Source organism: Podospora pseudoanserina, chromosome 1 (assembly GCF_035222485.1).
Source record: "Podospora pseudoanserina strain CBS 124.78 chromosome 1, whole genome shotgun sequence".
Taxonomy (NCBI): domain Eukaryota; kingdom Fungi; phylum Ascomycota; class Sordariomycetes; order Sordariales; family Podosporaceae; genus Podospora; species Podospora pseudoanserina.
This window is the reverse complement of record NC_085920.1, coordinates 7,199,589-7,219,593: the sequence shown is the minus strand read 5'-3', so window position 1 is coordinate 7,219,593 and position 20,005 is coordinate 7,199,589. Positions and strand designations below refer to the sequence as shown.

Below are 20,005 nucleotides of genomic sequence, written 5' to 3'. Positions count from 1 at the left end.
GTGTGAATGGTTCAATCATTGAGGGTGTAGGTTGCGACATCTGGATGAAGACATCGTATCCCAACCTTTCTTTCCCAGCTTTATGACTGATGAGACTGGGCAGACACATGGATGAGGTATGTCTCGCTGATATCGCCTCTTTGGAAAGAGAGAGATTAGTTTCCAAGAGAACGTGCCCCGCGGAGACATGGACGGACGTAAGGAGACGGATGGGATGGGGAAGGGAAATATAGAGACCGCCCCCATATTTAAATTCCACCGAGAAAACGGCTTGTTCAGAAAGCATTTTCCATAAGGGTCCAGCGGATTAGTAACATCTTGATCCAAAAAAAGGAACCTCCGCTACCGCAGCAAGAGAACGTCTCTTTATTACATACACACACACACGCCATCCGATACCCTGACGACGACCGGTACCTGCCCACCCGTCGAGGTACCCGTGTACCTGAACGTGAGAAACTAACTTATACAACCCACCTCCAACCCACTTCTCGCTTTCCAACTTCTCTTCCTCCCTCTCCTATTCTTCAAACCTCTTCTTTTGATTTTTCCTTTTCCTTTTGAGATACCCCGATTCTTCCTTCACAGCAACACCACACTCTTCCACAATGGCCAACACACCCCACGGCGGTGTCCTCAAGGACCTCATCGCCCGCGATGCCCCCAGACACGCCGAGCTCTCGGCCGAGGCCGAGACGCTCCCCGCGCTGCTGCTGAGCGAGAGGCAGTTGTGCGATTTGGAGTTGATCTTGACGGGTGGTTTCTCTCCTCTTGAGGGTACGTTATGTTCACTTTTCAGCACTCAATGGCTTGCCAAAAATATGGTGGTGATGGTGAATGGTAGGAGGGGGGGGAAAGGTGGGATGGTGGGGCTCAATTACACCATTTTCTACAGCCACCAGGCCTTACCCGGCAGGCAGGCAGCGCCTTGTAAAAATGGGGGATGAACAAAACATGGGGAACAAAACGAAAGCTGATGAGATGAGATGATGGCGGGAGATAGGCTTCATGACCGAGAAAGACTACAATGGCGTCGTAAAAGACAACCGTCTGGCTGACGGCGCGCTGTTCTCCATGCCGATCACTCTTGATGTTGACCAAGCGACGATTGACGAGGTCAAGATTGCGCCCGGGGCCCGGATCACGCTGCGGGATTTCAGAGATGATAGGAACTTGGCCATCTTGACGGTGGAGGATGTTTACAAGCCTAATAAGTGAGTTCCGGCCAGGAAAGGGGGGGTGATGTCGGGGGTTGATCTGGTGGCTAATAAAAGATAGGGAGCTCGAGGCTAAGGAGGTTTTCGGCGGTGATGAGGAGCATCCTGCTATTCAGTACCTTTACAACACCGCCAAGGAGTTTTATGTCGGTGGCAAGCTTGAGGCTATCAACAAGCTGCAGCATTATGACTTTGTCGAGTTGAGATGTGAGTTGACAAGATGGAGCAAGAAAAGAAGGGGGAAAACGTGCTGACATGGTGTGAAAAAAGACACTCCTGCTGAGCTCCGCGCTCACTTCGACAAGCTCGGCTGGGCCAAGGTTGTCGCTTTCCAGACCCGTAACCCGATGCACCGCGCCCACAGGGAACTCACCGTCCGCGCTGCCCGCTCTCACCACGCCAACGTCCTCATCCACCCCGTCGTCGGCCTCACCAAGCCCGGCGACATCGACCACTTCACCCGTGTCCGTGTCTACAAGGCCCTCCTCCCCAGATACCCCAACGGTATGGCCGTCCTCGGCCTCCTCCCCCTCGCCATGCGCATGGGCGGCCCCCGCGAGGCCATCTGGCACGCCATCATCCGCAAGAACCACGGCGCCACGCACTTCATCGTCGGCCGTGACCACGCCGGCCCCGGCAAGAACTCCAAGGGGGTCGACTTCTACGGCCCCTACGACGCCCAGTACGCCGTCGAAAAGTACCGCGACGAGCTCGGCATCGAGGTCGTCCCCTTCCAGATGATGACCTACCTCCCCGACAGCGACGAGTACGCCCCCGTCGACCAGATCCCCAAGGGCGTCCGCACCCTCAACATCTCCGGCACCGAGCTCCGCTCCAGACTCCGCAGCGGAAGGGAAATCCCCGAGTGGTTCTCGTACCCCGAGGTCGTCAAGGTCCTCAGGGAGTCGCACCCTCCCCGTTCCCAGCAGGGTTTCACGGTCTTCCTTACCGGCTACCAAAACTCGGGCAAGGACCAGATTGCCCGCGCGCTGCAGGTGACTCTCAACCAGCAGGGTGGGCGGTCTGTCTCCCTTCTCCTCGGCGAAACCGTCCGCTCCGAGCTCTCTTCCGAGCTCGGCTTCAGCAGGGAAGACCGCGACAAGAACATTGCCCGCATTGCCTTTGTCGCCTCCGAACTTACCAGGTCAGGCGCGGCCGTCATTGCTGCCCCCATCGCCCCCTTCGAGCAGGCTCGCAAGCACGCCCGGGAGCTGGTAGAGAAGTATGGTGACTTCTACCTCGTGCACGTCGCCACTCCGCTCGAGTACTGCGAGAAGACGGACAAGAGGGGGATCTACGCCAAGGCGAGGGCGGGCGAGATCAAGGGTTTCACTGGCGTGGATGACCCGTATGAGGCGCCCGAGAAGGCGGACTTGGTGGTTGATTTGCAGAAGCAGAGCGTTAGGGGGATTGTGCACCAGATTATTTTGCAACTGGAGGGCGCTGGGTTGTTGGATAGATTTTAAAAATGGGTCGAGTAACGGGGAAAGAGCGAAATGTGTCATGATAGATGGTTCGTTTTTTGTTTATTTTTTTTTTATTTTTTTTTATTTATTTTTTTCCTTTTTATTTTTTTATTTTTTATTTTTTTTTGTTTTTTCTTTGTTTTGAATCCTGTGTTTTTGAAAGGGTTAAGGGAAGGTAAAAGGGTTATGTAGGGAATATAGGGACAAATGATAAACATTACCACAACACAACTGGTTGAGAGTCTTGGTGAATGTTGAAGATGTTTGAGGTGCTGAGTTAGGGTTGTGGCCTCAAGACAGTTAATTACTGAATGGATGATGTCTGTGATGCCTGGAACCTTGAGCTATGAAATAGTTCAAAGTCTCTTGGCTGTTACAAATGAGTTTACGCTGCGAAGAGGATCAAATATGACTCAACACCTCACAACTGTGTGTCTGGTGATGCGGAATGGATGGTGTGACTTATGTGATTGTCTATCCAGCTGGCGGCTATTCTTTTTGTCAGCAGTGTCATTGGGTTTCCTGCCAATGCGGGAGGAGCGCTAATGCTTGGAGAATGCACCGATGGAAGTTATTCTTAGCTTCGCCATTGCATTCCGACACGGGGTTCTTGACTTCAAGAACAAGAGTCTTGCGAACTCTGTCTCAGAATAGCTACAGATGGAGACAACGGGGTGGGTAATAAATGGGAAAAAGGTGGTTGGTGGGCGGAGACCCTTCTCTCACCGATCTTTTGGATGAGGTCAGTGTGCTCTCAAGAAGGCCAGATTGTTTGCTGCTGCTGCTGAGAATAGGGGGACAGTGACTGTGAGACATAGTCCGTGATGATCACATGCTGTGCGCTTCATGCTGTGTTCGGGAGCATACATTTCCAATATCAAAAAAGACATGGAAGGTGTTGATGGTGGTGAAGGTGGATTTTGAACGTTGCAAAGGCCCCGCAGCCAGACACATCACACCGTGGAAATTCGCCGAGTGACGGGGCTAGACACACTGTGATGTCATCCGATGGGTGCTGCTGCCTTCTTCTCAACCGCCCTGCCATCTGAACTCGATGCGCTGGTCGAAGCCCAACCTTGCCAGAAACAACACCGTGCGCGCACTGTCCAGGACGCTATCGAATCACAACGGGAGCAGCATCGAGCATCCAATGGCCCTGCGTGTGCCTTCTTCTGGGAGCACTGGAAAATCGAATCGCTTGGGCGTGATTCTCTCTACCTGGAACTGCACGCTAGTTTTGGTCTGAGTTGAGTCCTGTCGTTTCTGCAAAAGAAGGTCTCACGGCTTTGTACTCTCTTTCTCATTCTCTCGTTTCGACGTCAACAGGGGAAAAATACCACCACCGCAACTTTCACCCATCTTGCAAGTCGCACCGCACCGCACCGCACACCGATCGAAACACCAGTTGGTTGAACTGGGCCCGACGACCAAAGAGTTCAAATCAAGCACCACAGCCGCAGCCGCCGCCGCGCCCTGCTTCCTGCGGACCGTATCTGCGCCGCAACCAACCACGACACCCTCCCACAACGTCCTCGAGGAGGTGCCGAGTATCACCTTGCCTCCACTACTCCCGCAACCGACACCCGACACTGTGCGGAAGTCCTGTCGTGCAGATTGCAACCCTCCACCACCACGGATTAACCCCCCCCCCCCTAGTATTGCAGCCGCAGCCTCCCGCTGGCTCAGGGCGGGCTGTTTGGGCTGTAAAACCTGACATGGTTCAAAATGCCATCCACTAAAGACTGGGAAGGCGACGGCTCCGTCGCAACTGAAGAGCCTGTATCGCGCGACTCGGTGAAGAGACACAGATCCTCCAGGACGACTTCGGAGCGGAAGGACCGAGATCGAGACAGAGAGAGAGACAGAGACCGTGACCGAGATCGAGACTACCGCGAGCGCGACAGAGAAAGGGATGTAGATCGGGAGAGGGCGCCGAGGGACAAGTCGAGATACAGAGATAAGGAGCGGGATAGAGACCGGGAGAGGGAGAGGGAGAGGGAGAGGGAGAGGGAGAGGGAGAGGGAGAGGGAGAGGGAGAGGGACAGAGATCGGGACGGCGAAAGGGATCGGTACAGAGAAGACAAGGATTCGTCACTCTCGTCGTCGACGCACCGCCGGCACCACTCGACGAGATCCTCCAAGAGGCCCACCGACAGCGAGGGCTTGCTTTACACTTCACGATCGCATTCCCACCGTCAGCGCCGGTCAAGAGGAGATATGGACAAGGACGAGCCCGGTAGCAAGTCGGCGGCTGCCGGCTCAATGACTGAGCTGGTGCCCGAGTTGGCGAGAGGGTTGGGTGAGCGGGTGAGCTTTCCGTACCCTTCAGTCAACAAGAATTACAGCAAGGAGGCTCTGTACAGCAAAGAGGATGTCTCGACTCCGGCTAGACGGACGGACCCCCCCACTCCCGAGCCCACCGATCTCGGTAGCAGCGAGATGAAGCGGTCCAAGTCAACAAACTCGCCTGGGATTATCCGACAAAAGTCGACCAGACAACAGTCGCGTCAGGACGATAGACCCCCTTCACCGCCCGAGACAGACCTGTCAGACCCAAAGAAGAGGTCCGGCACTCCATCTTCGCAGCAGGAAGATGACAGGCCAGGGTCGAGAAACTCGTATGTGTCGAGAGCGGCTTCGAAGCACGAGTCAAAGTCGAAGCTGTCGAGGGCTTCCAGCCAGGCCACATTCGTGTTGCGAGCAGCTCCGTCTACAAGACAGTCCAAGATGGAGGGTTCAGAAATCACGAATCCTTCAACTGTGGATTCGGATGCCACACAAGTCCTCCCTAGACGAACTCAGTCGACCAGGCCTCGGGTTGAGACCGACTCATCCCCCGAGTCTGCGGTTGATTCTTCTCCCAAGACCCCATTGCATACACAGAACTTTCCTCCGCCGCCACCACCCGTGTTGCCCGGCGAGAAGGACCATTATGCTACTTCTGACGTCAACCACTATGCCACCTCTGATGTTCATGACAATAACCACTACAGCACCTCCGATCTGCCTACCCCTTCGGCGACTCCGGCGATACATCCCACCGGCGCCGTTCCTCCACCCCCTCCCCCGCCTCCACCGCCGGCGTCTATCGATCCTCAGGATGTTCCAAGGGTTGACTATCTCATGCAGAATGGTGGTCTCCCGCAGCCAGTACCAAGGCAGTTTCTTTCGGTACTGCCACGGCAAAATGGCACGCGACCCTCCAACCCACCCCTTCAAGGTGCCGAGACGCTCTTCGCGCCGTTCTTCAACCTCCTCAACCAGTACCAGACGGTAATCAACGGCAATGGCTCGGTCGCTGTCGCCACGGGACACAGAACAGTGGCCCGTCGCCTGTTGGACCGGCTGGAGAATGTTTTCAACAGGGATCTGCCTCCGCATGGGTGCAACTGCGTCATGTGCGAGAGGTCTGATGAGGTCAACAGAGGACTCGGCTGGGGAGAGGTGCTCGAGCGTGTCAGTGGACGGGTTGAGCTACCGCCGTGGCCACCCTTTGACTTTTCGATGCTTGCGGGCAAGGCCGTGGAAGAATTGGCTGACGTCCCCCCTCGTCCGTCGTCGCCGGTAAAGATGGACCCCGACATTGCCGAGGAGTTCAGAGAGCATTACCTGCGCCAGACGCAACGGGTCAAGATGGCGGTTGATAAGTGGATGGTCAATTGCGAAAAGACGCCCGCCCCTCCCCCGACCGAAGTCGATGATGAGACCTTGAGTTTTGCGATTCTCACCAACCTAGACACGGATGAAAGGCCCTACTTCAACGCCTTTCTGACTGGCTCTAGGGAGCTCCAGCCCGCGAACCGTGCGCCGACACCGGCGCGCAAGTCAAGAAATGATTTTGTTGTCAAGGCTGGCTTGTCTCTTCAGAGACTTTACCGCCTCCCGGTGGCCCCGCGTGACGCCGAGGCAGCGGTATACCTCGTCCGCAACCCAGGCTGCTGGCACGATCTCTTGGTGACCATTTCGGAAATCACCTCCTCGGAGTGGGAGGTTCTGATCTCGGGACGATTTGATGGGTTCTTGTGGTCTGGCGCCGAGGATGACGGTATCCCCTTTGGCGAAGGCCCTTCTCGCCTAACGACACCGGCGAGCAACATGCCCTCCCGCCTGATGAGCCCCGGTGTTCGCGGCGGCATGTCGAGAACGACTACCCCTTTCGGCGGGGTTGGCGGGCCAATGTCAAGGAATGCCACTCCCTTTGGCGGCTTCTCCCGCGGCCCGACGCCAGCTTCCTTCATCAGCGGTGTTTCGGCTGCGTCGTCTTCTTATCCCTCCAACAGAGCATCCATCACGCACGACGAAGAAACCGAGATTGCGTGTCTAGCGGAACTGGAGAGGGAGATCTTCAACGGAATGGAAGCGCTCGAGGACGCATTCGAGAAGCTCCACGAGCAGGCTATGGGTGTCAGGGATGCGCTGAGGAGAAGGGGCGCGGCGCTCAGCATGAGCTTGCAGCAGCGACAGGGAGGTCTAGGGATGAGGGGGATTGACGTCCTGCCGCTGTCCGGGTCGAGCGGGGTGTATGATCGGCCTGGGTGGGCGGATGACGAGAGCGTCGATGGGGCGGATAGCGAGTGGGGGGCTGATGAGATGAGCGAGCTGGCACCGGATGATTCGGCCAGTCAGATCAGCAGTAATCGGATGAGGAGGCCGAAGAGGAGACGGGAGAGGGCTACGCCGGGGGTTATCGAGGAGGAGGATGAGCAGTAGTAGGTTGCGATGGGGGTTAGGGTTATTGGAGAGAAGGAAGTCCAGGACATATGGGGGGGATCAAGAGACGGGGATAATAACGACGGGCTTCATGACGGATATCTGTGTTCTGGGTATGGAATTGGGATTGCGCTCTCACGTGCGGGAATGACTATGTATGGTATCATGGGACATGAACTGATTTTTTTTTTTTTTTTTTGCTTCTGTATACACGGGCTTTGCTGCTGTGTGCGTTGTGCTTTTGTCTCTTCAGTACTGCGATCGAAGGTCTTTCATTGCTGGCCAAAACATTGCGGGCGAAGTAGGAATGTTATCACCGTTGGTGTGCCTTGATATTCTCCTGGCATCCATGAAGTGACCACATCTTTACCGCGATTCTTGAATAATGAATAGTGGTAATCATTCGGTACTCGTGCTTGAACGATTGGTGGGGGAGAATAAATTCAGATGGCCAAACCGTTGAAGGGGTGTGGATGATGTCGGAGGTTTTGCTGATATTTCTTGGGGCTGTTCTCACGTTCTCTGGGGAAGTCGAAATGAGCGGCTCTTGCCAAAGACTCCAGAAGGCTGGCCATATCTGAAATTGCCTTATCCATTTCCTCATTGCGGAGTTCCAAAAGTGATGTCGTGATCCTGAAGGTTCCTAAAGTCTCACGTGCCTGGTATATTGCGATCGGGAAAGAGCGTGACTGTCAGAAGTCACAGGCTGCCGCATGTTGCGATACACCTTCCTTCCCTTTTCGTCTAAACCTTGAGATCCTGACCGGTGTGGAAAGTAAAATCCCGCCAGCCCGGGAAAGAGCAACCCAAACCCAGGCAGGAGAGACTCACCAGCAGCTCCGCCGGCCACCTTCTTCCAACTCCCAGCGCCCCCCGGACTGTTGTGGAAAGTGCTGCTCTGCTTGAAGGTCAAGCCACACAGGACAACGGTTCCAGTTTTCGAGAGCCGGCGCCGTTTCCGCCACTACCTTTCGGACGGCAAATTGTGCGAATCTTTCGTGGAGCTCCACGACACCGCGCGCCTTCCAACAGCCCCTTCACCGTTCCCACCACCTCACCTGGCGGAAAGAGCAGCTGCCTCGCTTTGCCAGCGAAAGAGAAAACATGTTCCGAGACCACGCCTACAACTCGATGAATTCTTTTGCAGGAGGTAGCAACAGAGGGTTCACCTACAGGCCCCGTGGCAGCGGTATGTCCAACCTCCATTCTTCTCCTCGCCATCTCGACACCAGCACTTATCCACGCGTCACCCTCTCACTCCCCAATCTCAGTTCCCACACATCATTCTTCAATCTTCGACTCTTCCGTACAGTTCGATAATTATTTCATCCCCCGAGAGAAAAAGAAATTCGTTCGATTTGAAACTGGTGCTCTCAAAACCACATCTGATCCACCTTCGAGCTCGTTCATCACCCATCACATTCACACCCTCTCGCTCTGGATCTTCTTTTCTGCAGCTTGATTGCCAAAATACTCACCGTCTCAATGGATGTAGCTTCATCGTGTTCCAAGATCTCCATGACCGCAGCTGCAGACGTGGAAGCCAAGAAGCAACCAACCTACACCACGGTGGGTTCCATTTACAACCCCAGCGCAGCAGCCCCCATTCAGGCGCCCACCAGACGGCCAAGAATTAGGAGATTCCCCCAACCCCCGGAGTCCCCTTTAGGAGACCCGTTCGACTTCACAGATCCCTTGAGGGCCCTTCTGAAGGAGAAATCACCTCCGTCTCCGCCTACTACGGCCGCCGTGCTGAAGCAGTATACGCCTCTCCAGCAGAATTACGATCGTGCCCTCAGCCCCATCAACGAACAGGAGTACCTCGCTATGACGATGCCTCCTCAATTTCGGTCAGAAAATCTTCCTCCTCCTCCTCCTCCTCCTCCTCCTTCTCCTCCTCCTCCTCCTCCTCCTACAGCTCCTCCTCTTCCTCCTACAGCTCCTTCGGTATTGGACGATGAGGATGGTGTTGCATCCAAGGACACCCTAATATCGTCAAAGATGACGGTCAAGAGTCTCACCAATCTTGCATCCTATCCCAATCCAATGCAGAAGGCTGCTCAAAAAGCACTTGCAAGAGCTCGACCAGCTAACATTTTGCTCAGTCGTTCTGAGATTCCATCTCCTCTATCTTCTACCACGTCTGACATTGGATTTGGAAGAGATAGGCCCACAGTCAACCCTGCTGGTCTTCCTTCCACTGCTTCATCCGGACCCCCTCGGCCACTGACGGCAGGGCCTCCAGGCGTGCGTCAGTTCAAGCGGAATGGTTTTGATCCAACAACCTCTTCTGTGCGCATCGGCCGTTTGGAAAGCCAAAACGAAACTTCGGCGGCCCGTCCCCTCTTTCCAATCGGGCACCAGACTAAACCTTCCATCATCAGACAGCCTTTTCAGGCTGGCGTCAACTACATGGCTCTCCATGATGGAGACATCAGGGGGCATGATGCAGAGCATCCGAGCCAGCTGCTTCAGCACAATTTGTCTGGGAATTACGGTTCAAATGCCCAGCAGTCGCGCGCCTCCCCCGACTTGCGGCGATCTTCTTCGAGCACCCCATTTCGACCAAGTGACCCGGACCCAAAGAAAGGCCCTGTGCACGATACTCTTCCTCCCGAAAAGGCAATGGAGTACTTTCCAGCAGGCTTCCCGTCCAACTATGATGGGCAGTACACCCCTCGTCCGGCGGTGCCTTCAAAATTTTCCCCTTTGGACCAAGAATCGCAAAAGCAGACACAAAATCAGTTGGACAAACAGGACCAGCAGATACATGATCCAACGAATGGCCGCGTGCAGAGACCAATTGGAGCCATCGGGGCCGAGCGTGAGCGACGCCGGAACGCCATCGACAAAGCTGTTTCTTGCAAGCTCGACAACGAGGACACCACCAAGATGGACAGCAATGAGTATGCGAAGCCTCTGTTGGACAGGACCTATGATGCTCTCCTGAAGTATCGGGATTCCGGAAGGTCGGCTTGCCCGTCAAATGGCTGGCATCCACAGTTTGCAGAGCCAGACGAGTCGCTGTTTGACCACTCGCCCGAGGGCAACAACAGCTTCTTTGACGATCCTAGGATGGAGGCTCCCAAGAAGAAGAAAGTTGTCAAGCCCACCCGAAAACTCGGATACTAAGTCATTCTTCTATCACGATATTCAGCAATGGTCAACAGGTCTTTGGTTCATTATGGGGCAGGGTCCATGGGGACTGATGGGTTGCTTTTTGTGTTGTTCTTTTGCAGTTTTGCGGTTTTGTTGCTTCTTTGCATTTTCTTCCAACATTTGGAATCTCTTTCAGGCATGCATGGCTTTTTGGGAAATCGGCAGGAAGTAAGGCGAAAAAAGGGAGGATAGCAACAAACAGGCAGATGAATATTTCATTCTGGGGATGGGTGACCACTGACAAGTTGGCGTTGCATTTTTGGGCTGGAAATACTTGGCAAGGGGGTTATGGTCGTTTTTGGAGAACACGGAACATTAACAAATGGGGGTTTAGTGGTGAAGGGATGGGGTCAGGGATAGCTCGGTGGAGTTTGGGAAGGCAACAGGAGAGTGGGATGTTGATTTCGTCGACATCCTGGAGTGTGTATCATGTTTGTATTCGATGATCATTATGAGCGGAATTTTGTAAATCCTGTTGGTAGTTGATATCTCTGGTTCGTCTTGATACCAGCCGGGACTATCTTAATTGGACTTGTATTATGCCGATTTCTACTTCTGTGATGTTTGTGTGTGAATGTTTTATTCATGTCACTGCCCCTATAGAGAGATGCGAGTAGATAGACAAGAACGCAATGTCTGTTGCCGATGTATTACACATCTCTTACCACGAAGCACCATGTCATCACGAAAAAAAAAACACGACATTTTCCAATAAGCTGCGCGCTTACTCTATCCTCTCTAAATCTAGCACATGAAGAAAGAAAAAGAAGAAAAAACAAAAAAAAAAACAAAAACAAAAAAAAAAAACAAAGCAAGTGTCAAACACCCAGAACACTCGGGCTCGATGGACCCAACTAACCCCTCCCGTGCAGGCCCTCACCTAATCACCACATACACACACACACACAGAGAGAGAGAGAGAGACAGCATAGACAGCATAAACAGTACGACACAGGGGCGATCATGAGTAGAAAAACAGTGGTATTCCAGAGCTCAGTAGACAGAAGAAGACAAGTAACACAAGGAAGGGGGCAAGTAAAAATGAACAGGAAATCAGAGCTAATTGAACCAAGCCTCCTTTCGCCTTTTCCTTCCGACTTGCGCCTCCTCTTGGCTGCCCATACGAGCTATCGGGTCTTTGTCAGAAGAGTAAAAAATGGGTATTTTGTGTCCGGCCATATGAAGATAAACAGTCCTTGTGTACAAAAAGGAAAGAAAGAAAAGAGAAGGCAGGATAGGGTAAGGTCCCTAGCTGGTAAGCCCAACGGTCCCCAGAGCCCGCAAACCATGCCACCGAGACGATTGCCAAACAACGAACCCCATATCCGGAGGCTACTCATACTTGACGGTCCACATACTGCATTCTGTGCGCGTTGGAAATATCGTTAGAGATGGAAGTCGTAAACAGCTGAAAAGGGACCTATGATCCAACCCCAAGCAACGGGAAGACAGGAGGGATGCCACCCTGGCGATGAGGGAAAGAAAAAGGCGCAGTTCTTTGGTAACGGCGCGCAATGTCGTGCAAAGCCACTCCTCCTGTGGCGTGTGGTGCTCATACCGGAACCCAAAGGGTTAGGGTCCGGTGAGAGGGGAAGAAATCGACATCCCTGGCGTCGGGAAAATCGGAGTGGTCGATCCGAAACCAGGGCTGGTCAACGTCAACTCTATCTGCGAAGCTTCGCCCCATCTCGTTGTTTGAGCCTACTGGTTCTCCAGCCCTCGTACCATTGTTCCCTGCTGAGCTCGCGAAGTTCGCCGCGCCACTCGCTGAACACAGCCTCCTTCAGACGAACAAAGTCGCAGTGTTCCTCATTGTATGGGTCGGCAAAGCCCCATGGGAACTGGCGTCCGACCACTTCGGGTTCGTAGATGTCAGGACTGATTATCGACATGGGGAAGAAGGGCACTTCGTCGTCCTTTAGGGTGTCTTCTGTCTTGCTTCGGCGGACGGAGCCATTGGATAGCCTCTTGGAGTTGGGAGACGGGCTCTGTCCCTGAATAGGTAGGCTTTGGCCGTCCGTGCTTCCCTCAGCCTCGCTGTTCGATGATGGATGCTCTTCTTCATCCTCGTCTTCCTCGAGAATCTTGCTCGAATCAGGAGTTGACTCGTCGTCATCGGCATCCAAGCCCAGAGCCTCCAGGGGATCGAGATTGGCTTTCTTGAGACTGTCCCAGACCGACCTCTTAAGGACATTCATGTGCTTGGTTGTGATGGTGTCGGCTTTGGCAATGACTGGAATGACAGCGGTCTTGCCCTGAAGAGTTCGGAGCACCTGGAGATCGAGGTCCTCGTCAAGGCTGCCCAAGATGCGTGCATGGGGAAAATGCTTGCCGCCGCTGACGTAACCGTTGGCGCCGGCTGCCTTGGCCGCGGCGACATTCCGGTCGAGTCGTGCCGGGTCGAGGACCAGGAAGACGGCATGAATGTGGGTATCTTGTACACCAGGGGCTCTCACAACCTTCATCTCCTCGGCAAACGTCTCCTCGAATTTGCTCTCGAGGAAACCCGACATCTCTCGGAGCTGCAAGTCCACCACATTCTTCTCCAGCCCTTCCGAGTCCCACAGGGTCAAACCAATACGCTCATTGTCGATTTCGGTCTCCAAGTAATGGGGAATGAAGTTTCCGGACGGCGGTGGCTTGGGGATTTCTTCGTGCTCGATGGTGCTTTTGGAGCGCTTCTTGGCCGGGAGAGCAAGTGCAGCCTTGAGGAACTCGAGAAACGATGACTTGCCGGAATTAGAGGTACCAATGACGAGAATGCTACGAGGGAGCTCGGGTTAATCTTGCTGGACTCTGACGAGCTGGGATTTACGCGGAAGCGATACTTACTTGAAAGGAGTAGGATCTTTCCTCCTCCTGACTCTTCTGGGGCTGTTGATGGTACTCATGGCGCTGCTGGCATAACTGTAGCGACCGCGATGTGCCATGCTCCCAGAGCCAGCGTAAGGGTCGAAGCCACCGTTGGGAATAGGAGGAGGGGGGATGCTGAAGTTCGAGCGAGCTGGCTCCACGGAAGGGCGTGGGGCAGGAGTAGCGAAAGCAGCGGCGTCGGCGGGGGGGCCGGCCGAGGGAGCAGGAGCATACCCGGCTCTGCCAGAAACGATAGCGATCGAGTCGGGGCGGGCCTCACCACCGAGAGCTAACTGAGGCGCAGGGGCCCCATTGTACAAGACCGGCAGGCGTGGCGGGGACTTGGAAACAGCATCGCGCTGGCGCTGGAGCTCCTGCTCCCGGGCCAGCTTCTGCTGCTTCTTCAAGTCGGCGCTCTTGCTGCGACGCAACAACATTCCACCGAGGCTAGAGCGACGAATGGGATGGGACATTGGCCTCCTTCAAAGACGACGGTAGTCAATGTTATCTCGCCAGTCCGCTGCTGGGGGAAGCAGCACAACGGGCCGGACGCTGCAAGCCACAGCTGCTCTCGAGCTGTGAGTTCTGGTCTGTGTGTGCAGACAAGACCTACCGAGGGCCGGGACACGGTCGAGCTCGCAGAATTAGCTTCTGACGGAACGCCTGGCGTAGATGGGGACGGATCAGCTTGGAACTTGAAGGGGGAGGGGCGAGCAAGCAAACTCTGTCTCGAGTCGCGGCTAACCTTGTGAGAAGCAGGTCGCAAAGCTGACTGGGGTCGCAACCCGCGTCGACGGCGTTGATAAAAGAAGACGGTAAGAATCGACGGTAAGAATCGAAGGTAGTGCAAAACACAGTTTCACTGGCGGCGTGTCAAGGGCTCCTGCTACTAGTAGCTTTGGGCTGGTTGTCGACCACCGTGACTCTGTCTTATAAAGTCAAAGTGTCAGGTGGTGATCCTGAGGGAAGTCGCAAAAAGAGGCAAAAGCGTTTCGGGAGCGTGCGGTGGTGGGTGGGTAACAAACACTCGATGTCCCTAGGGGAAGGTTGCAGAGCTTCTGGCGAGGTGCCTGTCAGCATCGAAAACACATTCACACTTTCTTGTTCACATCTTCGGTTCCCCAATTGACAGCTCCCAACTGACAGCTCCCAACTGACAGCTCCCAATTGACAGTTCCGAATCGACAGTTCCCAACTGCTGCGCGTATCTATGCGCCAGTGGAACCACCACCTGTTACCCCGCGATTTGATTGCGACGATGCTCTTCATGTCGTTGATGGTGGATAGGTTGTCGCTAGGAACAGCTTCCTGGCAACACCCTGCTCCTCGTCCCCCTCCACTTTGTCGCAAACAGCCTGACGGCGCATCCGTTTCTCAAACCCGACCAGTCCCACCTGATATGATATGACGTTTTAAGTTGAACTCAGACTTACACCAACCCTCTCATCAAAACCCGGGGCTTCGATGGCGATACAGCGGCCACAACTCTCACGGGGACACAATGTGCTCGGCGGCACGCGCTTGGATATGGTAGGTCGGTAGTGGAGACTTGCTCACGCGTAAAAAGGAACGACAAGCCGAGTGTACAGATACCAACGGCGGGGGAGGCAAAGAAAAAGGTGTGAAGCGGTCGAAGACAACAAGTCGGGCGATAAACAGCCTTCCAGGACTCGTGGGACAAACGTGATGCAGCGACGGTCCTTCTAGGGAAACCGAGGGGCGTTGGAAAGAAGAAGAGGACGGCACCTGTTCATCAGGAGCGCGCAAAGAGAAAAAAAAAAAAGACCGATGATGGAAGAGATTGGCTGATGGTACCTGCACCCGCGGTACTGCAAATAAGAGCAGGGGGGGGGGAGGGGGGCAGCTAAAACAGATGGATCCGGCCACACTGGAAACCTGCTGCCACCTAAACACGCTTGGCTCGGACCTGCGCAGTTCGAAAAGAACCATTCGAAGGTCATTGCCGAGTATTCAGATGATCAGTTCGCTGCTCTCACCAAGGTCCTGGATGAACCCCTTTCCTGCATGTCTCATCCGGGCAAGAGACCAGACGGCCATGATGCTGCACCCCGCCCTATATCTGACCCCATCATCTCGTCCATGCCGTCGACAGACATTAGACGATCGCTAAATGTCACCTAGCCTTTTCGCTACCTCTTGGACAATCTTTGATGACAATCCAACAGAACGCCGACAACGGGAAATATCAAAGTAACACCTCGCCTCCTTTAAACTGCAGGGTCTAAATGGCTGAGGTCGCAAGTCGAAGCAGCCAATCCCATGTCCGGAATCACACCCAACATGCTTCCACGCGCGTTCCGTTTCTTCATCAACCAGTCTTCAGATCCAAGGCCTCTCTGGCCGATTCTTGCTTCTCGACGATACACAACCAAGGGCGCCTACGCATCACTGCTGATCAGCCCATGCAACAGCCCGTTCAGACAGCATACTTTTGCTGTCACACAACCGTCGATATTCTGATAGAGGGCACCGCCTGGAAGAAGGAAAGAAACAAGTTCCACAAGCCACGTGAAGAGAGAAACGGTCCGCCCAACTCCGACCCTCCCCCCCCAGACGAGATGTCCGTGTCCTACCAGCGGTGGTCTTTTTTTCTTTTTCTTTTTGTTTTTCTCTTTCTTTCTCGAAGGACGTGACCAAGGCACAAAGCTGACAGCTAGGTTTTGCGATATTGCTTACGCCAGACTGCATGATCACTTCATGTCAAGAGGTGAGAGTTCCGGAAGAGGAGCTGCAATCCCAATCTTCCCAATCTCTTGGACGCCGACAAAACTGCAATGCATGCTCCAAAAGCCCAGGACAGCCCTGAACGGGGCAGGATCCGGATTGTGGAGAAGACGTGAGATCGGGATTTGGTGTGTTTCAGACTTAGACAGCATAAACCGACCCACTCTTTCTACATTGGAGGGTCATGGGGCTGGGCGCTAAGCTAGATTTGGGTGTTCCGGTCTGTTGAAGATATGCGGGTGCGAAGCTCGCATCTCGTTCGCCGTGGTCCAGCGGTTGATGACTCTGTTCAGAGGTATACGTGCTCGAGAGATAGGAGAGTGTAATGGATGACCGTGGACACATGTAACTCTCTAGTAGCTGCCAGCAATACAAGTTGCAAGCTCTATCTCACGAGACTTGAGTGATAGCTCAAGTGGACCAACGTCACAGGCCAGCTGTCAAAACATGTCAAAGTGTCCAAACGGCCATGGATGGAGTAATGAGATTGAGATGGACCCGTGTTTCCACTCTGCTCGAGCCCTACAGAACAGCAAATCTGTAGCTAGTGTGTTTCGTTTCTGGCCTTCTAGCAACGACGGACGAACCGACCGCCTCAGACCGTGTCGTTTACTCTGTAGTTCCGACGACAAGCCTTTCGGGCCTCCATTTCCAAACCCCTACATCAGATGACCTGGTCTCTCCGCATAGATCCAATCTGTCTCGCAGCGTCGTGAACACAGACAGTGTTTGCATAGGTGGGGAAAATAAATAGTGGCCAAAGCCTCGAACCAGGAGATCAAATCACGTAAAGAGGCAGGCCCGTCGGACGTGTGGACGCGATGCGATGCACGCTCGACATCCTCTCTCATGTATATCATACATACCTAGTTCTGTCTTTTGTGACTCCCATCGCACCTGAATAACCTGGCGGTCTCCCTGCTTCCTTGCTACAAGTCTCCTTCCCAGACGCCAAAAGGGGGTATCAGGTTCTAGCTTCATGATAACACACCAATATCCACCACCGCACCTGATGCCTGGCCCTGTAGCTGTCTTCCTGCTGTTCATATGATGCACGGCCTTCTTAGCCTTCAGTTCCGTGTTCCCTTTCCTGTTCCTTATTCCCCAGAACCCCAACCTCTCAGCCCGCAAAAACATCATGCTGCAACTCAATCCCCATCTCCCTCGCCATCTCCCTCATCTTCACCTCCACCTCGTCCTCCATTCCCCCTCCCCTCCCCAGCAGCTGCTTCACCCGAAAGAACCACCAGACGGCATCGCTCGCCCACAAAACCCCTTTGAAAAGCAAATGCCTCCACGCATTTCCCACCCTCTCCCTCCACCCCAACCCTTTATCCTGCCACAGACTCCTGCTGGCCCAGACCCCCATGATCTTGATCCTGTTCACGGGGCTCCCCATGTTGGCGTTGTTGGCTTGCACAATCCTCATGTTTCTGCTGATAAAGATCAACTCCTTCGGCCACTTCTCCTCGTCGGCGAGCATGTCCCTTATTCCCTGTTTCATCCTCCTCTGCATCTCGTAATTCCTCTCGCTCGGCGACCTGGCCTTCATGGCCTTGAGGAACTCCTTCTGAACCTTATTTTCGCCTCCTTCGTACGGCCGCATCAGCGTGGCCGAGGCAAACATCTCCGCGCCTTTCACCCCCCAACCCGATGCGATCTGGACGATCTTGGCGTTGTCAAACGTCATGAGGGCCTTCCAGAAGGAGGCGTAGTCGTGCCTGAACTGGTCAGACATGTAGACGTATAACCCGTGATCGATGAGGACCAGCTCTGGCTTTCCGTTGGGGAGCCGGCGGACAAACATGTTGCCTGGGTGAGGGTCGCAGTGGACGACGCCGAACTTGAAAATTTGAGCCGAGAATAGATCAACGATGGTGGTCATTACGTCCTTGGGGGAGACGCCTAGCCCGCCGGTGAGGTTGGGTCCGCGCCAGGAGTTGCGCTCGGGTTTGAGCCGTTGCCGGTCTGGGTTCTGGCGGAGGGCGGCGCGGAGGGAGGGCATGTCTGGAGAAGGGAGCTGCTCGCCGTGGACGCCTGGGGAGTAGTTCCCGTGACCGCCTCGCCAGGGGCGGGTGAGGTCGGACTTGTCGTTGAACCGGACGCCCTCGATCCATTCGGTCGTGAGGACACGCTTGGAGGACAGTTCGGGGTATACCGGGGGGATGTAAACTCTTCCTCTGAGAGCGGGCTCGTCGTTGATGAGCTCGCGCATGACTTCCGAGTTGCGGGCTTCGTTTTCAAAGTCGGTTTCGAGTTTCAGTCGCTCGCTGACAAAGGGGACCATGGAGTACATTGGCAGGTCGAACCACCAGGTGTATACCCTCATCACGACCCTACAACCGGCCGTCAGCACCACCGCTATCCAAAAACAGCAAAGAACTCACTTGAAAGCCCACAGATCCCACCCAATCTGCCTCTCAATCTCGGGCTTCTGAATTTTGACCGCCACCTCCCTCCCATCCGGCAACCTCGCCCAATGAACCTGCGCCACACTCGCGCTCGCCCTCGCAGTCTTCTCCATAACACCTTTGCTCTCATCCCGCCCCGTGAAATCCACCCCAAAAACCTCCTCTACCGACCTGCCCCCAAAATCATCCCTAATCACCTTCTCCACCAGCTCCCACTCATCCTGCGGCGCATCATCAAACATCCTCGCGAACATCTTCTGGAACTCCGGCGGCAAGACAGCACTCTGCATGGCGATTGCCTGCCCGATCTTGAGGTACAGCCCGCCATTGTGCCGTAGCAAGTCGGACATGCGCTCCGCGCTGCGGCGGTGGAGCTCGGGGATGCCGGATTTGGAGCCGATTATAGGGATGGGGTGAGGCCGGAAGTTGAGCTTGTAGTCGGCTGCTACTAGGAGGCCGGTGCCAAAGGTGCGGAGGGAGCGGGCTATGCCGGAGGCGTAGATTTGGGAGTCTACTAGATAGCCGGCGCCGAGGAGCGCAGAGATGACGACGAGGCGGCGGAGGTATTTTTCGACCCGGGGGTACGATCTCGCGGCCCGGGGGGCGCCGAGCGAGGAGGGGGAGGGGGGTCGGAGGGGCTCGAAGGGACCGGATGAGGGGTGGAGGGGTCGGCGATGTGATGGTGAGGTGACGATTGTTCGCCAAGGGCGTGGCAAGCGCAGTGGCTGAGCTGAGGTTATTGTCGTTCTTGTTCTCGTGATGGTGGCGGACAGATGGAGGCGGCTGCCGGCTGTGCTGCCGGCGAGGCCATGGCGCCACATGATGCGCTGGGCGCGCTGGCGAGAAATAGGATGATTTCTTTTCTGTGGCTTAATTCTCAGACATCGAAGCCACCAGCTGCGCCATTCATTGGGTTGTTTATAGAGCTGTCGAGCTAAAGAAGGTGTCGTGACGGGTGAGGTTGTTCGTGAGATTTGTCGATGACGACTGACAAGTGAGCAAGGCCAAGCTCTCAAGTCCCTCCGATGCCGATCGAGCTTGGCCCGCTTTTTGCCGCCTCCTCCGACCACTTGCCCCGTGTTATCTGTAATGTCTCCGACGCCGATCGGGGTTACCTGGCAGGTGCCGACAATTATCTCTGAACAATCTTTGGTCTTGAGAGAGCATTAGGGCACCTGCTCAATGATGATGGATGTTTCTGATGTCGACGATAATCGAACTTTGATGATAAGCCTTAAAATAATGAACATGTTCTCAAAAACAATGGATGAGCTTCAACAGATAGTTCATAGGCTTAAAACATGGGCAAAAAGCTGTATTTTTATTGGAAAGGGTTCTAGATTAATAGTCATCATACGTCTTGCTGACTCGCAGTATTAATTCTCTTGTTCCTGACATTGTATATATAGCTCTGCAAAACTAAAGATCATCATGACTGGCCCAA

At 54.4% G+C, this 20,005-nt stretch overlaps 5 protein-coding genes across 5 annotated transcripts; 3 read left to right on the top strand and 2 right to left on the bottom strand.

The window, feature by feature from the left end:
- Positions 1-274: 274 nt before the first annotated feature.
- On the top strand, positions 275-2,928 carry MET3 (Sulfate adenylyltransferase). Its single transcript, XM_062943287.1, has 4 exons — positions 275-777; positions 1,004-1,214; positions 1,279-1,424; positions 1,488-2,928. The coding sequence occupies exons 1-4, from the start codon at positions 609-611 to the stop codon at positions 2,681-2,683; spliced, it is 1,722 nt and encodes a 573-aa protein (XP_062806367.1). The 5' UTR covers positions 275-608; the 3' UTR covers positions 2,684-2,928.
- Positions 2,929-4,408: 1,480 nt separating this feature from the next.
- On the top strand, positions 4,409-7,393 carry QC764_120260 (uncharacterized protein; the record flags this gene model as incomplete). The annotated part of the gene is made up of 2 exons (XM_062943286.1): positions 4,409-4,990; positions 5,021-7,393. The coding sequence occupies 2 exons, from the start codon at positions 4,409-4,411 to the stop codon at positions 7,391-7,393; spliced, it is 2,955 nt and encodes a 984-aa protein (XP_062806366.1).
- Positions 7,394-8,359: 966 nt separating this feature from the next.
- Positions 8,360-11,098, top strand: QC764_120250 (uncharacterized protein). The gene is made up of 2 exons (XM_062943285.1): positions 8,360-9,243; positions 9,499-11,098. The coding sequence occupies exons 1-2, from the start codon at positions 8,879-8,881 to the stop codon at positions 10,523-10,525; spliced, it is 1,392 nt and encodes a 463-aa protein (XP_062806365.1). The 5' UTR covers positions 8,360-8,878; the 3' UTR covers positions 10,526-11,098.
- Positions 11,099-12,216: 1,118 nt separating this feature from the next.
- Positions 12,217-13,878, bottom strand: QC764_120240 (uncharacterized protein; the record flags this gene model as incomplete). Its single annotated transcript, XM_062943284.1, has 2 exons — positions 12,217-13,315; positions 13,385-13,878. The coding sequence occupies 2 exons, from the start codon at positions 13,876-13,878 to the stop codon at positions 12,217-12,219; spliced, it is 1,593 nt and encodes a 530-aa protein (XP_062806364.1).
- Positions 13,879-16,969: 3,091 nt separating this feature from the next.
- On the bottom strand, positions 16,970-19,884 carry QC764_120230 (uncharacterized protein). The gene is made up of 2 exons (XM_062943283.1): positions 18,538-19,884; positions 16,970-18,486 (listed from the first exon to the last, which is right to left on the bottom strand). The coding sequence occupies exons 1-2, from the start codon at positions 19,380-19,382 to the stop codon at positions 17,271-17,273; spliced, it is 2,061 nt and encodes a 686-aa protein (XP_062806363.1). The 5' UTR covers positions 19,383-19,884; the 3' UTR covers positions 16,970-17,270.
- Positions 19,885-20,005: the final 121 nt, after the last annotated feature.